At 44.8% G+C, this 25542-nt stretch overlaps 1 protein-coding gene across 2 annotated transcripts in view; it reads left to right on the top strand.

Moving 5' to 3' along the window:
• Positions 1 to 1347: 1347 nt before the first annotated feature.
• Pinx1 (PIN2 (TERF1) interacting telomerase inhibitor 1) overlaps positions 1348 to 25542 on the top strand; it is a 62079-nt gene continuing 37884 nt past the window's right edge. Inside the window, exons 1-6 of one of the 2 annotated variants that reach the window (XM_005355528.1) lie at positions 1348 to 1504; positions 4544 to 4653; positions 6013 to 6105; positions 8369 to 8447; positions 11343 to 11435; positions 17267 to 17343. In XM_005355528.1, coding sequence (XP_005355585.1) covers positions 1486 to 1504; positions 4544 to 4653; positions 6013 to 6105; positions 8369 to 8447; positions 11343 to 11435; positions 17267 to 17343 — 471 coding nt within the window. In that variant the 5' untranslated portion in view covers positions 1348 to 1485. The remainder of the gene's footprint in view (positions 1505 to 4543; positions 4654 to 6012; positions 6106 to 8368; positions 8448 to 11342; positions 11436 to 17266; positions 17344 to 25542) is intronic. The other variant, XM_026783300.1, reaches the window with a different exon arrangement.

Below are 25542 nucleotides of genomic sequence, written 5' to 3'. Positions count from 1 at the left end.
ATGTTTTCAAACAAAGAACAAAGGTTTCCAAAGGTAGCAGATGCTGTGATCCAAGACCACTCACTGGGAATGTCACTCACTGGGAATGTCACGTACTGACCAATCCTCCTTGTCCTGTAGAGAACCTCCAGAGAGGAGTGAGAGGCCACACAACAAAGCCTGTCTCCTCACTGTGTGTAAGGAAATGGTCCTGTGTGCCCTCCTGTTTGGAAGCCCTCCATTTGTCGGGTCTTGGGTTTGGTGATCCTGACCGGAAACCCTGGCAATGGGAAAGGAAGGATTTTGGACACGCCTGGGAGTTCTAAAGAGGTGGCTTGGTCAGACCCAGCCTCACAGTCACACGCCACATTGACTGCCTTTTCTTTCTTGTTTATAACCCACGGTCAAGCATATGGTCCTTGACTGAGTGTCATCAACCTCCTCATCTCACAGGTAAGCAGAAGTGGGCAAAGCCATGCCCAGTTCTCAGGTCCTTCGACTCCCACTTCTGAGCTCTTGCCCCACAGCAGCTACTAAACAACACCACTTCATTTCCCCAGCCCACTGCGTCCTAGAAGGGCTGCACTCACTGTGGTGGGGTCTACATGGGGCCTTGTTGAGTCTGATGAAAAGTGAACGTGACCTTCCCAAGAAGAGGAAATGAGAAAAAGGGCCCCTGGGAGGGACAGGGCCCTAGCCAGTGCTGAAGGCATGGCTACAACAAGCATGTGAGAAAAACTAAGGTCTAGATTGGAAGCTGAAGTCTTGACAAAGAAAGGGGCCCTGAAGGTCTCTCCCTATAGGGGAAAAACAGATAAACAGCATGGAGGGGTAGCTGAGGTCACACGTTTGGAGGAGAAAGGAACGCAAGGGGACGGGTACAGAATATGACAGGATGCATTCAGCAAATGCCAGGTGTGGCCGATTGAGCAACGGAGCTGGGAAAGGCCTTTGAGATTTAAGTCTGTCACAGCGAAGACCATGGAAGGGTTACCATTACTCCATCGTTGAGCACAAAAAAACATGGTGTTTCATTTGCCTTTGCCAGCTAGATGTCTGTTTCTGCCTTCGCTCCCTCCCTCCTCTCTTGGCATTCCCAATGGGCAGGGGTAGAGTGTGAGGAACATAGGCCACCCTCCACAGTGCCAATACCTTCCTCTTCAGCCGCTTCTCCAGCTCTTTAAAGGTCCTCATGGTAGAACCTGCGAACAGCTCTAAAGTTGCTTGCACACCCACTTTCAGAGTTAAACTGTGACGTGCCTGGGTACCACGAGGTCTGGCCAAGCGCTGGAACGAATCCGCTTCTCTCAATCCTGCAAGGCGGCCCCGCCCCTCAGCTTCACGTGGTTGGTAGCGAGTCGCGCACAGCTGACGTCAGTAGTACGCGCCCCAGTGCAGCCTTCTACCCGGCGTGCGCGCCCTAGAGGCTTCTACCTCATCCTCTCTTCAGACTCCTCATAACCTCTGGGCTTCCGACCAGAGGCAGCGCTCGGCCAACTTGCGACAATGTCGATGCTGGCGGAGCGTGAGTGTCGGCCGAGCTGGGCAACCGAGTGATGGGTTGACGGGCACGGGCCACCAGGGTGACCGGGGCCCCGGGGTGTCTAAGTTCCGGGTGGGGACCGCAGTGACTGCCGGGCCCGCGCGGGACAGATGTCCCCGAGACTCTGTTCCTGGTACTAAAGGCTCTTTTCGCACGTTTACGTGTGCGTTCGGAGATTCAGGACAGTAAGTCTCAGACTGTCCCGTGCGCTGGCCCTCGTGGTCACCTGGGAGGATTCTTTCACTTCTCTCAAGTGACCTGGGGTTCCGAAAAGACGGGTCCCGTAGCATCGCTTTAGGCTCTGAAATTAAACTGCCCAAGATGTGTTGTTCCCTGAGAAGAAAAGTAGGATTACAAGTGTAGGGCACTGTTTAGCCCTTGGCGGGAGTGCAGGCTGGTGAACGGTTCTGAGCGAGACCGAGAGGGTATCCGCGGTTAGAGGCGACTTTGCCTCTTTGTCTTTGACACTTAGCATCACTCTGAAGTCCACTAATTCTCCTCCTCAGTGGCGACTTTCACTTTGAAATGATACGTGTAGCTACAGATTCTTGCCACCAGAAGGCAGTCGAGTGATGGGCGCTAAGAACTGTCTTTTGACTTTTCCTGGAAGTTGTGTAGCTATCAAGGAATGTAAAGAGATATTTTCATGGCACTTTAGAACAAAGCGTGTTTTAGTGATTCTTCTTCCCTATCTCTGCCTACCCTACTGCCACTCTTGGCCCCCTCTGTAGTTTACCCCCACTCTCTTTTCATGTAGCATACTGCACATCCTGCAGGCAGCCCAGTAGTTGGACTGGAGGGTGTCCTTTCTAGATAGGTTAATTGATGCCACCCTCTTCCAGGCAGTTCATCTGGTCTCTGCTTCCATGAAATTGGGCTAGTTTCTGCCTCAGCCAAGGCTTACAAATCTTAAGCGAGGTGACTACCTCAATAGTTTGGAGTGTTGGCAGTGGGACACAGGGAAGGACCACTGACCTGGCAGCCAGTTCCTTAGGTAGCATGGCAATGCATCTTGTGTAAGTATGTAGCAGGGATGTATTTCTGATGGGAAGGGAAGGAACCTTACAAGCCTTGGTCAGTGACCTCTGGCAGGCATTCTCCAGACATGGATCGGGCACAGACATGCAGAACACCAGCTAATACGGCTGGTTTTACTGTGTTCATTCACAAGATAGTGTTGTGCTGAGTATATACTAGTTTGTTTGTTTTTTTTAACTAAGTGGAACAAGTTTTTAGATCACCTTTTTTCCCCAAGGCATAACACTGCAAATTGGCTTGTGGTGTTTGTTTGTTTTCCTGCCTGCATGCTTGGGAACGGTTTCTTGTTTGCTGGGGGATGTATAGGTAAGGTTCCCTTTTGGTTTTACCTACAACACGGTGAGCCCTTTGACTAGAGGTCATGTCATTTTCAGTTGGGTTATGAGGCTGTTGATGATGATGTGCTTGCATGCATGCAGTGGGCGAGCAGGAATGACATTCAACCTCCATATTCCTTACCTGACCACAGGTGACTTTGGAGGTTCAGATTCTTGTTCTGTTTGCCTGGTGGGTTCTTTTTCTGTTGTAGTTTTTCCTCAAAATTGTCACAGTGAAGCCAAATGTGGTGGCTCCTGCTTGTGATTCCCCAGCATTTGTGGAGCTAAGACTAGAGGATTGCCACCAGAGCTAGGCTGTCTCAGACAAACAAACAATACAACTTGAGTTCTTTTTTTTAAGAGTTATTAAGATTTTTTTTTTTTTGGTTTTTTATTTATTATGTATACCATGTTCTGCCTGCATGTATGCCAGCAGGCCAGAAGAGGGCACCAGATCTCATTGTAGACTGTTGTGAGCCACCATATGGTGCCTAGGACTTTAACTTGGGATCCTGGAAGAGCAGCCAGGGCTCTTAACCTCTGAGCCATCTCTCCAGCCTGAACTTGAGTTCTTAATGGTCAGTTATTGATTTATATTCATTTCAGAGAAAAGTTTCCATGACACCCAAAGCAGTTCCCTTATTTCAGCTGTTCTTTCTTTCCTTTCTTGTTTTTTTTCCTTTTTCTTCTTTTACTTTTTCTCCTTCTTTCTCATTCATTTGTATATTCACACATTTCTAATCAGCTATAGGCAAAGTGATTTATTTTCCTCTGCAGTGAAGCATAAGGATGAATAACTGAATATGACATGGAAGGGATAGAGAGTAAAAGGACACATGAAAGATGGAAATAAATACCACAGTGCAACAGAATGTGAAGTCACGGATTCTGGAGGCTCAGTGGTATTTAATAAGAAGGGAGGTATCATATTATCTGTTAATCATGATACACTATTAACTCTCCCTAAGGTCATAATGACTTGTGTATTGTGTATTAAGAATATAAATTGATCTGGGCATGGGAGATAGAGGCAGGTGGGTCAGGAGTTCAAAGTCATCCTTAGTTACATAGCAAATTTAAGGTTAGCCTGGGCACTACATGAATCTCCATCTCACTCCAGCCCCAAATAAATTTTGAAATCTATAGGACCTTGGTTTGTATAAAAGGTTTGGGTTTTACTTGGGGACATTAGGCAGATATTGTTCTCCTAGACTTGGGCTTTCTCATCTGAAAGGTAGAAAGGTAAGAAGATCTCCCTTCATTGAGGTAATGTGGAAAGAGTGTCTGCTGTTTGTGTGGCATTTAGCCTATAACCTGAAGCTGTGAGCATCGGGGTGACTGCACCTGCTGCTGTGGCTGCTGCAGCTGCCAGTGAGTATGAAGGCGGTGACAAGAGGGCCTTTGGTTGCTGCCAGTGACTGGAAGTGGAAGGCTAAAATAGTAGTCTGTCAGGTGTTTAGTTTGCATTCTCTTGGAATGTTTTACTTTGAATTTTATAAGGTCAGTTTATATGCTAGGAATGTATAGTTACAGGAAAAGCCAGGGGGAAGATTCTCTTAGCCCCTTGGACCCTGAACATATCCTGTTAGCACGCAAGCATGTGCTGATTTGCATGTGCTCTTCCAGGTAAAGACGGAGTGCTGATGAAATGCCTTTTCAATTGCAGGTCGGCGGAAGCAGAAATGGACTGTGGATCCCAGAAACACTGCGTGGAGTAACGATGATTCCAAGTTTGGCCAGAGGATGCTTGAGAAGATGGGGTGGTCTAAAGGAAAGGTATTGCATCGGAAGTCTTAAAGTATCCATGCCATGCCAGAAGGCAGCGAATCAGAAGACAGCCATCTTAGAGTCTGGGAGAGCTTTGTGCTTTAGACCCGTAATTGATTTTGGAGAACTAAATTGTGACCAGGTGGTAAAATTAGACTGGAACTGAATGCCAGGTCTTCTGGTTACTGCTGTATTAGTAGCCTTCTTAGATATCTTTTAATTCATTACACATGGAATCATGCTTAGGTTTCAGTTTTGTGTTTCCAGGAATGGTACTTAATTTTCCTTCATAATAGATACTTGCTTTCTCAAATATCCCACTTACTCCTGGCTGCAATGGAGCTTCGAATGTGAAACTGTGCGTTCTGCTTCTGTCAGAGTTGGCAGATCCAGTGGGCGTGCGGTATCCTTAAACTGCCTCACCCTTAGCAGTGCTCCGCATGTTGGCTGCTTTGTTGAACTTTGCCGTGGTAGCATCACTTCCCTTTCTCTCACCTCGTGCATCACCTCAGCAACCTCTGCATCATGGCCAACTTCTTCCTCTAGTCTTCTGAGCTGAGGAGCCACTTTGCATACTCCACGCAGGCAATCTCAGTAATTACCGTGTATTGGATTATGCCTCCTGGCTGTGATGCTTGAGGGACCATCTCAAGATTATTTTTTATTATGAACCTCTTGTCCCCTCAAGTCTTGTCCTTCCCAGGTTTTCCTGATCTTTAAAAATGATGCTAACTACCCAAGCATCCAAACAATCCCACCTCCCATTTCCCTTCTTTCCTCCTCTGTCCATTTCTCCATATAACAACCAGAAGGGTCTTGAAACTGAACTTTAGATCATGTTGCTCGCTTGCTGAAGATGTTTCCAAGGATTAAAATCTGTATCTCCGCTCCAACTTTCAAGGTCCTGTGATGTTCAGTCTCTGTTTTCTGTTCCTTTCCATTCACCTAGCTGAAGCCTCCCTGGAGGACTTTCTCATCTACAGTCCCTGCACTTGGCACACAACCTTCGGAGTGAGAGCTAAGTGAGACCAGGAACCTGGAATGCTCCTCCACCTTCTTAATTGATGTTGTGTTGTAGTGTTAAGTCACAAAATGCCATGTGCTCCACGTGCTTCCTAACACTATGACTGTTTTATACAGTTCTTCCTGTTGTGATGACCCCAATCATAAGATTCTTTCATTGCTACTTCATAATTGTAATTTTGCTACTGTTATAAATAGTTGACCCCTGTGAAGGGCCGTTTGACCCATAGGTTGAGAACCATCGTTCTGGGTTGTCTCTTGAATAAATAGTAAAGAAAGAAAGAGGCAATTTCTCTTTGTAGCTGATAGGGTTATATTTGATTTCTTTCTTTTTAATCTCCACAGGGTTTGGGGGCTCAGGAGCAAGGAGCCACAGAACATATTAAAGTTAAAGTTAAGAACAATAACCTGGGACTCGGAGCTACAAACAATAATGAAGTGAGCAGCTTCTGTGTGTTTTCTTTGCAGAGTTGACTGTGTCAACATAAACACTGAAATTCGTGCAAGTAGATGGAATGTCTTTTATCAAGAGTATGGTACATGCTTTGGGTGAAGAAAGATGTAAGAGCACTTGACTTAGCTTGTCCTCATCCTGTGGCATGCATTCACCGCCTTGCATGTCCTCCTGAAGCCTTTACTTAATGGCCTAGAAAGGCTCTCCTGTTTTATGGCTGAATTTTGTAAAAAGTCTTTTCAGAAAAATACTCATTTCAGAACAGAACCAAATTTTATCTTTACTTCTGCCCTAATATTAGTATAATAAAACCCTAATATTGTCTTCTTAATGCAGGTGGCTTTGAGAGTGGGAAGTGATGTAGGAAAGCTGTCTTGTCTCTGTGTTCCCCTTAGTCTCATAGCCTCTTGAACACAGACTCTGTGCTTGAAAGTCAGCAGCTGACAGACTCATCATGTTTAGTACCGACGGCTCCTTTGCATTCAGAGTCAGGCTGGGAGCTTTGTCCTAAACTCCTGTAGCTAACAGAATCCAGTAAAAAAAAAAAAAAGAAAAGAAAAGAAAAGAAACTGAGAGAATGACTTTATGTAAACTGAATTGCTTAGAACAGTTTAGTATTTCTGACTAGAACAGCTAAGATTTTTCTGAAGTAACAGCTAAAATTTTAGCCACTAAGGAAAGGGTTTCTATAAGGTGTAAGTGCTGATTTGAGAAACACAAAACGTGCTATACTTATGTTCTTAGGAGAAGCATTGTGTTCTATAAACCTATTTGTACACCTTAACTTTTAAGCTTTCTTAATAAGAAATGCTTATGTAAAGTTATATGGGCAAATTCTACTCAAAAACCCTGTTGCCCACTGGTTCATATTGTTTAGAGATCATTATTAGTGAACCCTTTACAAGTGGGAACTTGTTGATTCAGAGACTTAGGGCGTCCTTCCACAGAATTCTGCCAAGTTGCTGCTGACACAAGTAGTCAGAATTCAGCAGAATAGTCCAAGTTGTGTTGCACATAGAGGAGGCCATGCTCTCGCTGCCCTTGTCTTTATCATGTCCATGGTGTATGTCACGCCCGCACCCCGAATTTATTTTCTTTTATGCATATGGGTATTTTTTTTTCTGTGCATATGTGTTTGTACCACATGCTTGCAGTACCCATGGATGTCAGAAGAAGGCGTGGGTTCATCTGGAACTGGAGTTAAAGACAGACGTGAGCCACCATGTGGGTGCTAGAAATTGAATCTGTGTCCTCTGCAAGAGCAGTCAGTGCTCTTAACTGCCGGGTCATATCTCCAGTCCCCAATAGTCTCTCTGTGTGAGAAAATACTAATTTTATATTGCTTAAGTGTAATTTTTAGCAAACAAACTGCCTGTTGATTTGTTTTGCTCCAACTTAACTGTGGATGAGCCATATACCTTTGGAATACAGGTTGGAGCTTCCAAGCAGGTTCCTCTAAAATATATATTGTCAACTTTGTGTTGCTGGAGACCAAACCTGGAACTTTTATACACGCTAGGCAAGGACTCCACTACTGAGCTTTGACCTAGATTCTCCAGCTTTTATTTGGCTCTGCTTACACCTTATTCCAAGTTTATAGCTTTTATATGGATCTGCTTAAATCTTATTTCAAGTTTATATTATTTCTTGAATCCAGTTAAATTTATTAAATAATATTGCTTGATGTTGGTTGTAGGTGCCACAGTAGAGAGAGAAGCTCATCAAGACGCTAAGCCTTAATTTTCCAGAAGAGCAGAGAATTACAGCCTTCTTGGAAAAAATTGATACCCAACTAGCTCACTCCACTTACTTTATTCAAACATAGATATACAGGTTAATTGGAGCTGGGAAAGGTTCTAACTACCAAAGTTATCTTGCTCTTGCTGCTCATGAGGGCAGATGACCCACACAAATTGTGGTTAGCCATAATCAAAAGTAAGAACTCTACATTTGCCAGGAGTGTCTTCGGACCAAAGTTGATGCAGGTGTATGTAGCACCAAGGGTCAATTCTCCAGAGAGACAACAATTCTTCAAGGTTTCAACAGTCTCAAAACAGTTTCTCAGCCTCTGCTGACTAACCCAAACATAGCAACAACTTTGCTGAAAAAGCCAGACACAAAGGCTTTACCATAGACTTCGCTGCAAAATAATACAATTTCATATTAATGGCCAGATTTCTGTTATATCTCTGTGTCAGCAGCATAGTAAGCTTTAGGCTTGCTGCTCATACTTTTTGGTGCTTCCAGGACAACTGGATTGCTCACCAGGATGACTTCAACCAGCTTTTGGCAGCACTCAACACTTGCCACAGTCAGGAAACAGCAGGTAAGGACACTATCGCTGCTGCTCCCCCCCATCAGAATCACTTTTGCTGTAGACCTTTCTGATCCGAGAGCTGGGTGATGGAAGCGTTATCAGGACTCAGTTTTGTTTATATCCTAATGGTACTGTCTGTCACTGAATGAGCTGTCCTCATCCCAGCTATGGGCATGTTACTGGCATCTGGTGATGTAGAACTGTGACTGCACGTCCTGCAGCGTGGACATCTGTGCCCCACAGCAAAGAATGCCTAGTTTTCTGGGAGGAAACGGCAGGGTCCGAACAGCCAAGGAAGGGCACATGACTGCTTCTAGATACTGGTAGTGCTGGTAGTCTAACCCTGGGAGTAGTGATGAAGGGGTTCACTTTATAATTCTTCAACTGTATAGGGGTTTTTTTTGTTTTGTTTTTGTTTTTTTGAGACAGGATTTCTCTGTATAACAGCCCTAGCTGTCCTTGAACTAGCTCTTGTAGACCAGGTTGGCTTTGAACTCACAGAGATCAGCCTGCTTATGCCTCCTGAGTACTGGGATTAAATGTGTGCACCACCACCCTGGCTAACTGTATAGGTTTTTAATTATATCTGTATGCTATGCACATATTATGATAAAAGAATTGTGAACATTACTTGTCTTTCTGGCAGACTTAAAATACAGCATATATAATTAATGCTACATAAAGACTAAAATGAAAGTTAGCTATAAAGTGGCAGATTGGTCACCAGAGAGTTCACCTTAGTGAGTATCTGGTGATCTAAGGGTCATGACTATGGCATCACTCAAGTGTGAGGTGCCTTTACCACCAGTGCCCGCATGGACCTTTGAACCTGGGATCCTTTTCTCAGAGATGCTCACACCCTTGTTCTTAACCAGAGAAGCCTTGTGCATTAGGTTTGGCGTTGTTACTCTTAGTGCTTGGTTCCTCAGAGAGTGCTTGTGATTTTCAGGCCACAGAATTCCAGAATTGATCTGCTCCAAGACCTCACAGAGATCTTGGATGGGCTGCATGGATAGAGGTTCTGTCTCCTGCAGTCTGATGGTATCATGATCACCATTTCCTAGGTGAGAGGTACTGTTTTAGTAGTACCGGGACCCTGTCTCACTCAGGACAGGCCTCCTTTGTCCCTCACTGATGGCCAAAGCTGAGCAGCGTCACTGCAACAACACCCCCATCCCCTGGACCGTTTAAGGCAGTGGGCTTTCCGAAGGTCCCAGAGGACTGAGAGTTTTTTTCAGGAAGGCTGTGACTGACTTCACAAATGACACTTGCCTTCTTCATACTCCTCCAGGATTAATCTCCCTGGGCTTCCTTTTCCTTGGTGCCCACAGCTGGGAGTATTTTAAGTGATGTCAAAACTGCAGCTGCTCACCTGTAGATAACTCCAGTCCAGACCACTAGAGGGGGCCAGTAGCTTCTTGTCTGTGGCTCCACTGCCATCCAGAACTGAAAGGCGCTTTCAGAAGATTCCTTTTGGGGAAGGCCTCTTCCCAGGACAGACTTGGAGAGCTAGCAGGTTATTTTCCTACTGTGCCATCTTTTTTGAATGTGATGTCTTCATCCACATGAATTTTCACCACAGCCACAGATTGCTTGCATCCAGTGGTAGATGGCATAAGAACCTAGTATTCTTTTCTGTTGTTAAGATTCCTTGGTAACTTCAAACTGTTTGTCTTTGAGCTAAGCAGACTGTGTTGTCATGTTGTAGAACATAAAAATCAAAATGTTGAAAATAAAAATTTCATTTTTAAAGTTCCCTTGTTTTACACATACGGGTGTAATGGGTGTTTATAATCCCAGCGCTTGGGAGGAAGAGTGGAAGGATCAGAAGTTCAGTGTTAACCTCGTGTAAATTGCCAGCCCACATCACACCAACAGAAAAGAGAGCAGGCGCTGGGAAGATTGTTGTCCATAAAGCACCTGTTGCACAAGAGTGGCGTCCTGAGTTCAGATCAGCAGCAACCTTGCCAAAAAGACCAGTGTGTAACTCTATCTCCAGTACTGGGAGAACGGAGACTGGAGAACCTCTGGTGCTCACTGGCCAGCCACCCTTGCCAGTCACTGAGTTCTAGGTTCAGTGATAGACCCTGTCTCAAAAAATGAAGTATATCAAGATGCAGAAAGACACCTAGCATTGTCCTCTGGCCTCCACATGCGTGTGCACAGTTACACATGCAGACATTCATGTGAATAAGTACCCATATACATACATGGGTGCATATACACACGGGAAACTGTGTACACTTAGGCATGTCCTGACAGGTCTACATTAGCATTGTGATGGCACTTTCTCATAGAAACTGCATATTGCCCTTCTGATATTTTGCCACTCGTTATTTTAAATATTTTGGGAGGGAAACTGGCATGCTGAGCACAGTGGTGTAGGGTGTGCACTCCCAGTAACCCATGCTGAATACTGTGAAAGCTGAAGCACCTGTCTTCACAGTTCACAGCTGGCTCTGCTTCACATTCTGTTGAAATTCCTAGGAGCTCCTGGGGGAGAGCATGGCTACCTGTTATGTGGTTCAGTGGTCATGTTGGGATTAACCCACCACTCTTTACTGCAGATGATTAAATGATATTCCAGTATCAGGCTGTGTCAGTGTGAGCTCAGCCATATTGAAAGGCTTTGGGGTGACCTTGGTGGTGTACTGCTATGGATAAGTGCCGTGAATAGTCATATGTAAATTTTGGTATGAAGACATATTTTCATTTCTCTTCTTTAAGGGTTTTATAGACTAGAGAGAGCCTTGCCTGATCTATACTTTAAAAACCAATCCCAATCCTTTGATAATGGTTTGGTAATAAATGATGGCACATCCATAAAATTGTATGTAAGAACTCATCAGCCTTTCATGCAGAGAGTGAGTTACATGGTGGTTAATGTTTTTCTTCTTTTTACAGATTCCTCAGACAATAAGGAAAAGAAATCTTTTAGCCTTGAAGAAAAATCTAAAACCTCCAAAAACCGGGTTCATTATATGAAATTCACGAAAGGTAAGAGCAGGCATTCACCTGGTGAAGTGTGTGTGTTGGCACTGGGTCTCCTGGGGCATTGTGACTCCTGCCCAGTGCTGCAGCACAGGCTGCTTGTTTGAAGTCCTGAATGGGGCAGTCTGGTCTGCCTGGTGGGTTGATCTGCGGCAGCCCTGGGTGGCAGGGGCTCAGTGCCCATGCTGACTTGCCAGACATCTTACTAAAGTGCAAATTGGGGTGCGGTGGTACCAAGAGGAGCCCAGGGGAGGCTTCAGACTGTGCAGGTCCTGTGTGGGCTGTGATGAAAGTCTGTCTGTTTAGAGAAAATGGGAATTCTGTGTAGCTAAATCAAAGATAATTTAAATTTTCTATTCTTTAATTTTACAGCTTGTATACTTTCTTTCAGTTCTTAGTGGTTGTGGTGGATAGTCCCTGTTTTGACAGTATGGCTCATTAATTATATCAAAGTCTTCACTGTAGTGACTCATAGTCCTAAGGTGACCCTTGGGATCATCTACGCAAGTTCTCCATCTCATGGAGTATCTCTATAGGCATCCCATGGCTGTGGCCAGGGTGGTGTTGAGGAATGGGGCAGTTGGAAGTTGGGCAGTAAGCCCTGCCTTGCTCATCACACCTTCCCCATGGAGCTCATTGTGAGTACAACTATTCTCTGTGGCCATTAGGTGGCAGTCGTGTACAGATGAGAAGCCTTTACCTTACTATAAACAAATCCCAGATTTTCTGCATATGGTCACAAGCTATCTATTATATGCAGTACGTTATGAATGTTAGGTGTGATGGTTACTGTTCTGTGACATCCCGTCACTATTTGATTGTTCTTTGGCATATTGGATGTCTCTTTCTGCCTCTGTGCCAGGAAAGGCATATCTCTTCATCTTGGTCTTGGCATTTGGGGGAGTTATCCCATAACCTGCCTGAGTAGCACTGGGAGACAGAGTCTGACTGGACATTGTTGACAGTAGCTGTCCTTTAGGGCCAGGACCCCAACAAGTAGAACTGTGCTTGGAAGACGTGAAAGGTACGGCAGAGCCTGGGGTTCAGGAGCAGAGTGCTAAGCTCTGTGGGAGAACTGGAGTCTCTTTTCTTCTCCACTTGTGGTTTTAATTAAACTCCTTTGTGCTATCCCTTTCTTTTTGACAGGCAAATGCTCTTGTTGGAAGCCTCTGAGGCGTCTAACCAGGGCTTATCTCTACCATACCATAACCTGCTGTAGGACAGAAAACTGCTTTACTGTCCCCATAGTCCTTTGGAGGTGAGAAATGGTAGCCCCTTAAACAGCTTTTCTTTTTTTGTTAGATGCTACAGGAAGACTAGAGACATTGCAGAAGGCTGTTGCAGATTTGGACGGCATACAGCCTTTTCTTTTCCCTCCAAATTAATGTAGTCTTCTGATTGTCCTTTAGTCCCTGACTGCATGCCTGCCTTAATCCGAAGCATTTGCTGGAGTTAGGAGAAACCTCTCTAAGGTGCTCTACTCTGCTGGATACTGGCTGTGTCTACTTGTTTTCTGTTTCTAGTTCAGCCACTCCCTTGCTGGTGACCCTGTCACCTCTTGATGCATTATGCCTTCATTTCTCTCTCACAGGAAGGTTTGTACATTTAACAGCCTTGCTCGTGAAGAAAGGAGGTTTTGGTGTGCAGAGAAGACAGCTGGAGGTGTATTGTGCTAGAAGGAGAGGAGGTGTCAGGAAACAGAGGACCCAAAGGCTGGGAATAAGAAAGAAAGAGGAAAAGGAGTGAAAATCCAGGCAGGACAGGAAATAGCAGATCCCACCATCTGCACTGTCCAGTGGAAGGTGGTGTTCTTTCATTTCTTAAAAGCTGTTTCTTTTCACTTGGTCTTGTCTCTGGGTGTGAATGATAACCATGAACTGTCTTAAAGGATCCTGTCTGGGTCAGAGGAAGCTGGCTTCTGGCTGCTGCTCTCCCAGACACATCCCCAACTATTTCCCTTCCTTCAAATTCTGTTTCCTTTTCTGTAACATGAGGAGATATTTGCAAGCTGCCATGAAGTCCAGCTAGACTCTGGTCTGTGGTTTGTGAGACATGACCCTCTGTATGGAACTCACGCTTTTCCAACCTTGTGGAAAGAGGACCTTAAAGTTAACAATGAAAGTTTCTAGTTCCCTTTGTTAGTAAGAGTGAGTCACATCGTAAGCCCCTGTGTTTTCCAGAAAACTAAAATGTAGCAAGGTGGCACTCTGTATAGCCTGCACATGACCTTCATAGAGCAAGGGCTGGCCATTGTGGTGTACGCCCTTAGTCCCAGCACTGGGGAGGCAGAGGCATCCAAGGCAAGCCTAGTGGTCTATACAGCGAGTTTCAGGATAGCCAGGGCAACATAGTGAGACCCTGTCTCAAAGAAACTGCAAAATACCTGGCCAGAGCAAATGGTACTGTAGTATCTGCTACTGCCTAAATTCTGCCTATATCATTTTAGTCCTGATGCATAGTTACTTCTTCATGTAGCTTCTACTTGATGGCTTTTGTTTGAAATAATTATGTAATTTTAAGTTACTATCAACCATATTTGTTTAAAATCTAGCTCCTCCCACAGTAAGACTATGGTTGTAAGGGGCATTGCTTTTTTATTTAATTTAGTCTTACTGGCTGAGTTATGTAAATAAAATTTGAAATAACTGAAGCTACCCAGATAAACCTGTTTTGTTTTTATTTATTTTACATTCCAACCACAGTTCCCCTGCCACCCCTCTTCCTGCCCCCTCCCTGCCTCATCCTTAGCCCATCCCCCATCCCCCCCTCCCAAAGGGTAAGGCCTCCCATGAGGAGTCAACAAAACCTGTCACAGTAGGTTGAGGCAGGACCAAGCCCTTCCAGCATCAAGACTAAGGGAGGCATCCCACCATAGGGAATGGGCTCCAAAAAGCTAGCTTGTGCACCAGGGATAGATCTTGTTCCCACTGCCAGGGGCACCTCAAATAGACCAAGCTACACGACTGTTTCCTACATGCAGAGGGCCTAGTTTGGTCCCATGCAGGCTCGGATTCCCAGAGCTTGGCCTGGGGCTTGGCTGTGGATCTCTGAATCTGGTTCCATCAGTTTCTAGATGAAGGCTCTATGATGGCAGTTAGGGTGGTCGCCTATCTGATTACAGGGGAAGGCCATTCAAGCACCTTCTCCACTATTGCTAGGGGTCTTAGCTGGGGTCATCCTTGGGGAGTGCTGGTAATTTCCCCAGCACCAGGTTTCTCCCTAAACCCATAGTGACTCCCTCTATCAAGATATCTCTTTCATTGCTCTCCCACTCTGTCCCTCCTCCAACTCGACCATCCTGTTCCCTCATGTTCCCATCCCCCATCCCCTCCCCTCTGCCACCTCCCTTCACCCCCCAGTTTACCCAGGAGATCTCATTTTTTTTAAATTTGCAAATATATTTACAAAGACAGCATTTCTTTGGGCTTGGGCTGCAGCTGTAGTTCATTAATTTTATATCTGTGTGTTATAGTCTATTTGCTTCCCAGCTGCCAGACTGGAGGATGGAGTTGGCCTTTGTCAACTCTGGGAGTTACACTTCTTCTGGAAAACCTGATGGGAAACCTGTGACTCCTCTGTGAAACCCTACACCCTGCCCTGCATGGACTTCCTTATGTCTGTTTGGCTCCTGGAAACCTTTTTTCCTGGTTCTCGAGATGCAGTTATGGCTGAGCTAAAACAGTCACAGCTAGACAGATAACATGTTTTCTGCCTTGTTCAATTTTTCTGCTTGTCATCATGTCAAAGATCTATTTGTCCACAGTTTTCGTTCTGATTTTACCATAGTTCTGAAGTTACTATCCTTTTAAAGTTAATTTTTACTATGTGTATTTTATTCATAATTTCATAATGTATGTAAGTGATTCAACCAGGACCATTGTTGACTCTTAATTTCAGGATCCCACTGTCTTCCCATTTAGCCCTGTTACAGGTTTCTTCTTCAATGGACTCTAACTCTCATTTCTCCTCTGTTTTCCAGATTAAATCCAGAGCAAGTCCTGTACAGCCCTGGTTTCTCCATTTACTTCAGTGAACTTTGCTAGAGGATAGAAATTTCTGGTCCAAGAGCCCACACCAAAACTGTAGAAACCCTAGCACCTCCATTGAACACTTCTACTGGCTTGGCAGCTTCCCTTTGACCCTGAGATTTGACTTGAATCTCGGTGTTTTTGTTTTTTCACATACTAGTTGTGAACTGTGGCCCTGTGTTTTCTCCTTTGACCTTTTACATTTAATGAAATTGTTATAAAAAAGAGGCATGAATTTGTTTCTTTTAGGATGCCACCTCTTTTTAGGGACTGGGTTGAAGGGAATCGGTCAGTGGTTTGGAGGTTCTTGCTTGCTTTGGAATTGGGGTTTCTTTCATTGTATGGCACACTGACTTAGAATGTTTGACCCTCTTGTCTCTGCTTCCTGCGTCCTTGGATGACAGTGTGCACCATCATGCTTGGTTTCTTGGTTTCTAAATCAAGTTAAATTGACTCACTTTTCTGGGCTACACTTTCACTGTGAATGTGCTTTGCAAGTAGGAAATGGATTGCGCTGGTGACAGCTGAGGATAGGTGTCTGCCTCCCAAGAAGCCGCCCACTTCTCACTGCTGCAGCTGCAAGTTGGCTGTGCTCCCTCTCTGGTTTATTGCCTGTGCCACAGTTTGTGATAAGCATCACTCTGTTCTTAGGTGGATTCTCCTTGGCCTTTTTGAATGGGGTTCTGATGGGAGGAGAGCAACATTGGGAACCTTCCCATACCTCAGGAACAGGTCGTGCCAACTGCACCATCTATTCTGGTACCACTGCCTCTGAAACTGGTTCTGGCACCTGGTTTTGCATCTAATTGAAGGGTGTTTTGTTTTTTCAATTTCATGGAGTCACTGAACAGTGTCGTATTTGAATGCCCCAGTGCTAATCGGTGAACCAGAACCTTCTAGGTCATGACATTACTTTGTCAAGTCAGTTTGCTGCAAAAAACCAAGAGCAAGGAACTGGTGACTGGAACTTGGCTTCCAGCTAGAAACCCGGATTCCTGTTTGTGACCTGACCTCTCTTTCCAAGCTTAGCAGGCTTTACATGGAGGGTTGAGTTTTCAGATGCACTTTCCTTGAAGTTGATGGATGGGAATGGATTTGGCTGATTGCTCATAGGCTCCTGTTTAAAATTCCAAAGGGAATTTTAAATTAGTGGTTTGTGGGTTTGGAGTTGAGCTAGTTTCGTTTTTAAAACAGGAATCATAGATTCTTTGGATCCTGCTCTTACCAGAGCCATTTATTTCCTGTTGTCATCATGTAGCTTTCTGTTTAACTGGTAGAACTATTACAAGTAAGAACATTTTAAAAGAAAAATTGAGCTTTGATTTGCTTTATTCTTTTAAATTTTCCTTAGTTATTATTGAGCTCCTGTGACAAAAAGCAGTAAATGCGAGTGTTTAAAGGGTTTGAGGTATGAGCCTGTCAGAATGTTCAGTTCCATGTTTTGTAACCATCAGTAAATTGCCGTTTCTCTTTGAAGGAAATGGGATTGTTTAGCATAGAACGAACCCAGCACCCATAAGGCCCAACTTAATGGCACGGCAAGCAGGAGGGTCACTTCTGAGTGGAGCTTTCTGTGTTGTCCATGTGCCAGGTTGTTTGCAGTCAGGAGGGGACTGGGCAGTTGTGGTCTTACGATGGTTACTGAAGTTTTGGTTGTAGTCTGTGTTGTGCTCAGCGTTGGAATGTGAGGGGGCCAGAGTCGGCAGCTGACCCTCTGCTACCAGCTGCTTTCTTCCAGGGTGACATATTTCTACTTGGGCTTCTCATTTCGAAATGAATGGTCTTACAAGAAAGCTCTGTTGTTTCTAGGGAAGGATCTGTCCTCTCGGAGCGAAACAGACCTGGACTGCATTTTTGGGAAAAGGAAGAACAAGAAAACTGCTGAGGTACCCAGCCATGGGTTGTAGTGCTGTTTGCGTGTTCTCAGTCTGTCTCTCCCCAGTATCATAGACAACTACTGCCCCCACTCCCACCCTTAGCCCCAGATCCTGGGGTGGGATGAGCAGTGGGTACACTTTCCTCTGTACATTATGGCTTGTTTCAAAACTGGGGAGTACAAATGAACCTATAATTCATAACCCGAATCATTCCATTGACCTGTGTATTGCACAAAACATTTGCACTATTTCCAAATGTAAGTGACAGCCCGGTATGCCATTCTGATGTGTAAACACTAAAGATTTTAGCTGAATTTCTGGAGATAATGAAAATTTGTTTTATCTAACAAAATCTGGGCTATATAGTTAACTCAGTGAGTCTGGGGTGCCATGCTTATGTTCCTTTATTGGTTCCTGGGCAAGGTCTGGGGTGACCGTAGAACAGAAAGACAGCCTTTATTTATCTCTAGCATTTTTCCAGACCGGCGGGTGTCTTTTTTCCCTGGGTAGCAGTTATTTGTTACTCGGTATTATGTTTAGAAACTTGGGAATTACCTATGATGGGAGAGACTTTGTTAGGCAATTCCTAGGTTTCCCAGTCCCTCTCTGCCTAGCTCTTAGAGCAGGGTGAGCATGGAGGAAGCTGTTTTCTAGGACTCCCCGTGGCTGCTGAGTTATGTGGAAGGTGGCTGTCCTTGGTAGTGATGTGTTCTGACAGTGGAAGAAAAGATTTAATTTTTTTTTAGATCAGAGGAAATGACACAATAGATGAAGTAGCATCAGGATCCCCAGAGCCCACATAAAAAGCTAGTGGGTAACGTCGGGGTGGGGAAGGTGAACATGCCACAGGGAATCTCTGGGCTGTGCTGGATGGTCAGGCTGCCTGAGATAGCAAACTGAATGAGAGACTCTGCCTCAGAATATAAGGTGGAGAGCAATAGAGGAAGACACCCAAAGTCAGCCTCAGACTTCCATCCCTCTATATACATATGGGTGCACAGACAGACAGATAGGCAGACATGCATGCACACACCACACACACACTGTTCATATGAGAAAGAATTTCTTTTAGTCTCTAGCTGACCCAGGTGAGGACTGCAGTGTGATAAGGAATGTGGCTTAAGAACACCAGGGCAGCCCTGAAAACACAGCTGCACCAAGAGAGCAGCTCCACTGTCACCATGTGGCTGGGTGTCACAGACCTCCAGGTGCCACACAGCCACTAGTGGAGCTTACTGGTCTGTAGATTCTGAAATCTGCCATCTCGTCCATGTCCACGCCAAGGAGATAAACCCATGTGTGCAGCCGCATGCGTACAGAAAACAGTCTATCTAACTGTGCTTAGGACAGCAAGCCAAAGTTTCCCTATGCAGAGTCCTTTTGTCTTGGATATTGTTGGGTTTGCCTTTGAGTTCTGGGTGGTACAGCTGCACCGTCCTCAAAAAGTGTTGCTAAGAAACCTTACCATGTTACTTACAACAGTCTACACAGCCAAGGGCAAAAGGCCTTTGATCAGATTGGTTTGAAAATACTTCTTTTGGCTCCTCTTCTCACTTGGATTATTGTGTTTTCCTCCCTTGACCCTCATAGCAACACTGGCTTGAATTTATGTTTTGCCAAACATTGTGCCTAATGATTTCATTGTATCTAATGAAGAAATCTATCTACTGTATTGTACACGTGGACTTTTTCATCTGTCAAATACTTGTAGGCAGGACAGTGAACAACTTAAAAAACAAAAGACTTGTTTTGTATCCAGTTCTGGGTTCCCAGCAGGTGCTCCAATCAGTATGGCATATGGTAGGGGATAGAAATTTTATTGTACTTCCTCTTAAAAATCAGGCTTTAGTTGTTAAATCAATTTTAAATGATGCCTTGCATAAATTTGGGGCTGGTATTAGAAATATCTTTTCCTTTAGGAGGTATTCATCAGCCTGCCTTCTACCATCTACTCGTGTCCATAGCAGATTCCTGAAAGGGGATTAGTGAATGAACATTTGCTTGTGCTACTTTATGTTTTGAAAGATCAGTACAATTTGTCAAAGATCAGCTTTAAGGCAATTTTGTCCAGGCTGTCCCTGTTTCTCGTTGCCGTAGAAGTTAAAGCATCTGTTACTATCAGGCCTCTCTTCTAACTTTTCTGCTGGCTTTGCCGGTGCTCAGCATTTCTTCCAGCTGTAGAGGCTGTTGGGAGGAGCACAGTTCCTGGCTGTATCTGGCTATTCAGAGGAACTTGCTTGATGGGTGAAGGAACATCACACACTGCCAGTTACTCAAGAGAAATGGTAGTAAAATACATTATGCTGGGATGCACTGGATGCATGGCTACACCGGTCTAGTTTTCAAGTTCTTCCTTTCTACAGCTTGGTGCTGTATTAGTTGGAAAACAGTGAAGGTGAAACAGAGTGCTCCCTAAATTGGATCTACCTGCTTCTTCCATGGAAACAAAGAAATGGCCCGATATACTGAATTGAAATTACTTGGGCTTTAAGAGAAGCTTGTTACCAATAGGAATTATGTGTATATTCTCAATATGGGAGGGGGTTGTTGGAGGGTATTTTTCTCCGTGTGTGTGTGTGTGTGTGTGTGTGTGTGTGTGTGTCCATCCCACAGTTTGCAGATTGAAGTGGAGACACTAAAAAACAAATTCCATTAGTTCCTATCTGGTTGAACTTCCTGATACTCCCTAGTTTGTTCCCCCTCTCATTTTTTTCCCTCCCCCACCTTCCCAGTTTCCTTCCTCCATCCAGCTTACTTCCTGATTCAGCCTTATCACTAGAGAAAATACTCCGAACCCGTATCAAGGGTTGGAAATGTGTTGCTAACAGTCTCACTTTGTTTCTTTAAACAACAGGCCTCTGGCATGGGTTCTTGGCAAGTAATTATCCATGTCTTCACCATATGACCTGACTGAATTAGAACCCCACCTTTCTTGTGTACAACACTCACAATACCTAGTTAATGATGACTTTCTTTGCACAACTTCTATCAGGTCTGTTCACTTATTTCATGTTGCACATGTACTTTGCTGAGTCTTGCTGATCATTAGATCTGAAAACTGCTTCCAAGCAGACCCCTGTTTTGTTGTTTGATTGGATTCATGAGGCATTTTAGACCATTCTTTTTCTTTTTGGGTTGGATGCAGTACCTTAAATCTCTTATGTGAAAAATGATTACAAAAATAAAAATTCTTCAGAATGTTAAAATAGTTCTTACTTAAAATGTCTTTGGATTGGAGGCTTGTTTGTCTATTTCTTCTGGATTCCATGCTAATAATCTGTAGTAGTGAGCTAAGTTGATTTTGGTAAGTAATTTAAAGGATGTGACTGTCCCTTTCTGTGGCATCCTGTGCCCACTTTGGTCATGCCCACCATGTCCTCACTGCAGAGAGGCATATACTTCTGATCTGCTAAGAACCTTTCAGTTAGAACAAATCTGGCCTAAGTCCATAAACATGCAATATAATGCACGAGTTCTACAATTGATTCATCTCCTCAGTAATGATTTCCATAATGTTTGTAACCATTTGGCCTCTGATAACAGTATCCAGATTCAGATAGTCTAAGTCTCATTAGAAGGTAGGCCATACAACCTGACCCCACATTAACTGCAGCTGAGATGTGTAGCATGGCATCTGCCCGAGTGTGGCCAGGTGCTTCTGTGGGAGGGTTGTGCCTTTTGCTTGTTTGTTGCCTACAGACTAGTTTGTTACCTTCAGGCCTGGGTGCCGTGATTTAGAGGAGTGGTCAGAGATATAGTCGTGAAAAAGGTTTCTGGGATGTGTGTTGTGCACTGGAACAAGTAGCAGAAGTGGTTGTGGTTCACAAGTGAGCACAGAAGGGAGTTTGTGTGGATGATTAGGAGTCTGGAGATGATGGGGAATCTCTGGGGACAGTTGCTCAGGGATTGAAGCAACCCAGAGTGACCACTGGCTAGCAGCTAAGAATATAGCGTGGTCTGTTTCCAGCAGGGGTATTGTACAGGTAAGAGTGACCAAAAGGCCTGTGAGCCCTCAGCCCCTAAGCTTTGATTTTGAAGGACAAGCACATGAAATCACCTGTGTGACTTAGTGCTGATATGCAAGGTGTTTCGTGTATTCCTGAGCTGCCAGCAACCATTGCTTGATTTTTCTTGTTTCTTATAGTGGACAGCTGGGCTTTGTCCACTTCTTTCTCTAAAGGGTGGATGTTAAAGATCTTGAAATGAATGTTCAAGACAGTGAGGTCGAGGATAAGGTAGTTATCTCGGATATTCCTATTTTATCTATAAACTCAGTTTTCTTACCTCTGAACTAAGAGTGCTTGCTGCCAAAGAGTGACTGTGTGGATGGGATGAGGCTTTGGAGGCTGTGTGAGCTTGCCTGGAGCCATGAGGTCAGTAGTCATCCCCCGTGAACTGCTGCACTGAGAAACCCAACACCCACATGGAGACCCTGATCTCACTAATGGCAGGAAAGGCTACAAAGAACTAGGCAGGTTTTGAGGGCTTCGGTGCTTCTGGCATAGAAAAGACCTCTAACTCCAGTGCCAGAGGGGTCCTTGCTTGCCATTGTGACTGAGTAATCTTTGAATCAAGGGAATGAAGGAAACGGTGAAGATTCATAAAACTGCATCTCCCATGCTGAGATGACAGCAGTAGTATTCTCTGCACAGGCAGAGCACTTTTGTGTCTACTCTGATAGACAGCTAGTTGGGCCTTTGGCTGGTAGTGTTCTTCCAGTTTGTGTGTGGACTCACATAACCTGCTGCTTCTTCCATCTCTCAGTGTGCTAAGCATGTCTTCTTCTGGCTGTGAACAGCTAAGTCCCCTCTCCTTTGCATTTGAACTTCTGCTTCCTTGTGCGTTAGTGCCTGTCAGAAGCCTCAGGATGGAGAAGCCCCTTAGATCCTGTGGTGTGGCTCGGGGTAGTATGGCAGGAGTAGGATGGGGAGGGGGGGGACTGGCCAAGGGGGTCTTGCTAGCTCTGGATTCAGAGCGCAGTAGAAATCATTGCAGTGAGCAAGAAACATTGCAGAGCCGCTTTTTCCTATCGAGCCCAGACTTTGGTTAAAGGAAGAAGAGTAAGCTATTGACTTTTAGGTGTCCGTTCTATCTGTTAATCACAGAGGATAAATTACCGCTCCTCAGAAACAGGAAGGTCTACCTTGGCTTGAAGGCAGTTGTGCCTTTCTCTTATTTTCCCCTTTATTGGTAAAGGCTCACTTCTAGCCATTTGCTCCTTGGGGGTTTTGTTAAGGACTGAAGGGAAACTGAAGGGCACTCTTTTGATTTATCTCCTATCCTTTCCTTTTGGTCACTCCACGGGGCTAAAATAGCCGAGTTGGCTTTAATATGTCGCCATTAGAGACCAAACATTAGCTGCAATAAACCATCATGCCTCACAATGAAAAATGTCCCCTGATTGGCTAATTAATCAGTCAAAGGGGAATGACATGGCTCTCGGCTTGAGGGACTCTGCTAGAGAGAAACAGGCTGTTGATAAATGGTTTTCCAACAAATTCATATATCAAGGAAACTTAGTCATTTTTTAACTACAGTTTGTGTGACTGCAATTTTTTTTCTCAACTTTTTCTTTTCTGCTGCTCTTGCTGTTTAGGTAGCGTTTTTGTGTTGTTGATAGAAAAGTATAGGGTTTTAGAGATGAGAAAATAAATGCTCACTCTTTACTCATGTCTGTTAGACTGATTGGTTTTGACTATCTGGGTTTATTCATAGATGAATTCCCACAACTTTCCACATAATAATTTATGAGATTATTCTTTCTTGGCTTCTTTCAAAGGTAAACTCTAGACTGTGTGCTTCACACTGCCTGAGGCTAAGTCCTGCCCAAGTGGTGTTGGCAATCACTTCTCCTCCCCTCATCTTGAAATGTGGGCCAGTAAGGGGCTCCCTGATTAGATATGAAGGTGAAGGTCACCTGTAGAATATCTGCAGCAGTGACCAGCCTATGAGGTGGACTCTCAATGTCTGCTGCTATTTTCTTAAAATCAATTAATGTTATCCATAGGTGTGGAAACGGTAGGCTGCATGGATTAGCTCACATTGCAGACCAGCATCCCTCTCATGCCCTGTGCTGCCCCAGCTTTCTGGCTGCTCCTACAGCATCTTCAGTTCTTTGACCTTTGTATTTTAATATAAAATCTTATATTGACATTTCTTCCCCCATTTTCAAATTATCTTATAAATCTTATTCTTGATGTGGAATAATTTCTTCCATTGCTGAAGTGCATCTCTTGGTACCCTGGAAAGTGACAGGAAACTCCCAGAACCTCCAGGGAGTGCGGGTGAGAGGATGTGCTGGAGACTGTGGTGGCCTACATTCCCAGCCTTCCTGTTCTTGCCTCTCAACAAGAGCATTGCTGCTCCTTGCTGTTACTCCTCTCACCCACTCAGTTCTATGATTTTATATATATTCCTATTTAGAAAACCAAAATAGCCAGGATATGAGATTCTGGCCACGGTAGAGAAGGGAGGTAAGGGAGCAGGAGCCATCACTGTGTCCTCAGGGACTTCTTCCTTGCAGTACCCTATGGCCCCTGAGTATCTCCTCCATCTGCTGGTGCCTACACAAAGCTGATCACCGAGCCTTGAGCACAGTGCCTCTTCACTGACAATAGATGGATGCTGGGGTCTTTCTGGGTTCTACACCCATATTATTGCCCACAAGGAAAAAGAGGTAGAGGTGCCTAGTGTGGTACTGGGTGGGGAGGGAAAGGTTGGGTGTTGTGGGAAGGAGTCTTCACAAAAGCCTGAGTGCAAGTCTACCCTTTGACATATCTCCACGTTTTGACATCTGGATTTCTCTCTGTAGATTAGGAGTTGGGCCTTTTTATATCTCTAGTTATGTTGTTGTTATTTGATGCTTACATTTTTACAGCTATGTACACGTGCCCCCTGCTAAGTTAAATATCATTCTAGAATAATTCTGCAATTTTTGTTGTTTTCTGGTGAAAACGAGGCTTCTGTAGGTGTTGTTATTCTTTGTGGATTACTCTTTCAGAACATCTGTCTGCTAGATGTGATTGCTCAGAGGGTCTCCCCACTGCTCCCCACTGGGACTCCCTGCTGGCTACTCACACCCAGCTTACCTGTACCTTGCTCCTTGTCATAGGTTCATTTTTTGTTGCTATGATACAATATCCTGACAGACAGCAACTTGGGGGAGAAAGGGCTTATTCAGTTTCAGTTCCAAAGTTACAAGCCTGGAGTCAGTGTAAGTCAAGGCAGAACTTGAAGACATTAGTAACACCCACAGTCAAGAACAGAGAGGAAATGTACTTGTTATTGTGCAGGACCTATTCCCCAAGGTTGAGTCTGGGCACCTCAGTTAGTGTATACAAACTCAGGCCAGCCTGACACCAACACTCTTCCCAAGTGACTCTAGATTGTCAAGCTGGCAAAACTAACCAACTGTCCTCTTAGCCTGCCCACCCTAAACCTTTTGTCCAGCAGCTTCCTGAGGGCTGAAAGTAACTGAGCACAGGTGAGGATTAGAGTTGGGATTGGAAATGTCCGTCTCTGAGGTTTGAAGGTTTGACTCTTGTGCTGTGGTTCCAATTGGTGCTCACTTCTGTCCTTTACAAGGACCTATTGTCTTTGTCTCCCATGCAGGAAGCTTTAGATGTTTCTTAACCTTGGAATCTTCAGTGTTTATATTCCTTAGACATTTCATCGCCTCCTGGCTATTCTGGAATTCACCTTTACCCATCCTTTTTCTCTGTGGTTACATGACCAGCTCCCCCACCCTCTTCTTTGTAGTTACACAGGAATTCCCGCCCCCCACCGTAGTTGCATGGGTGTCTTCCCCTCTTCTCTGTAGTTACATAAGCATTTCTCCCCTACTTCTTCATAGTTTCATGGACACTCCTCCCCCTTTCCTAGGTACATGGACACTCCTCCTCTTCTCTAGGTCATGGGCACTCCTCCCCTTCCCTAGGTGCATGGACACTCCTCCCTCCTCTAGGTCATGGGCACTCCTCCCCTCCTCTAGGTCATGGGCACTCCTCCCCTTCTCTAGGTCTTGGGCACTCCTCCCCTTCTCTAGGTCATGGATACTCCTCCCATTCTCTAGGTCTTGAGCACTCCTCCCCTTCTCTAGGTCATGGGCACTCCTCCCTTCTCTAGGTCTTGGGCACTCCTCCCCTTCTCTAGGTCTTGGGCATTCCTCCCCTTCTCTAGGTCTTGGGCATTCCTCCCCTTCTCTAGGTC

This window comes from Microtus ochrogaster, chromosome 17 (genome assembly GCF_000317375.1).
Source record: "Microtus ochrogaster isolate Prairie Vole_2 chromosome 17, MicOch1.0, whole genome shotgun sequence".
NCBI lineage: Eukaryota > Metazoa > Chordata > Mammalia > Rodentia > Cricetidae > Microtus > Microtus ochrogaster.
This window is presented reverse-complemented; position numbering and strand designations above follow the sequence as displayed.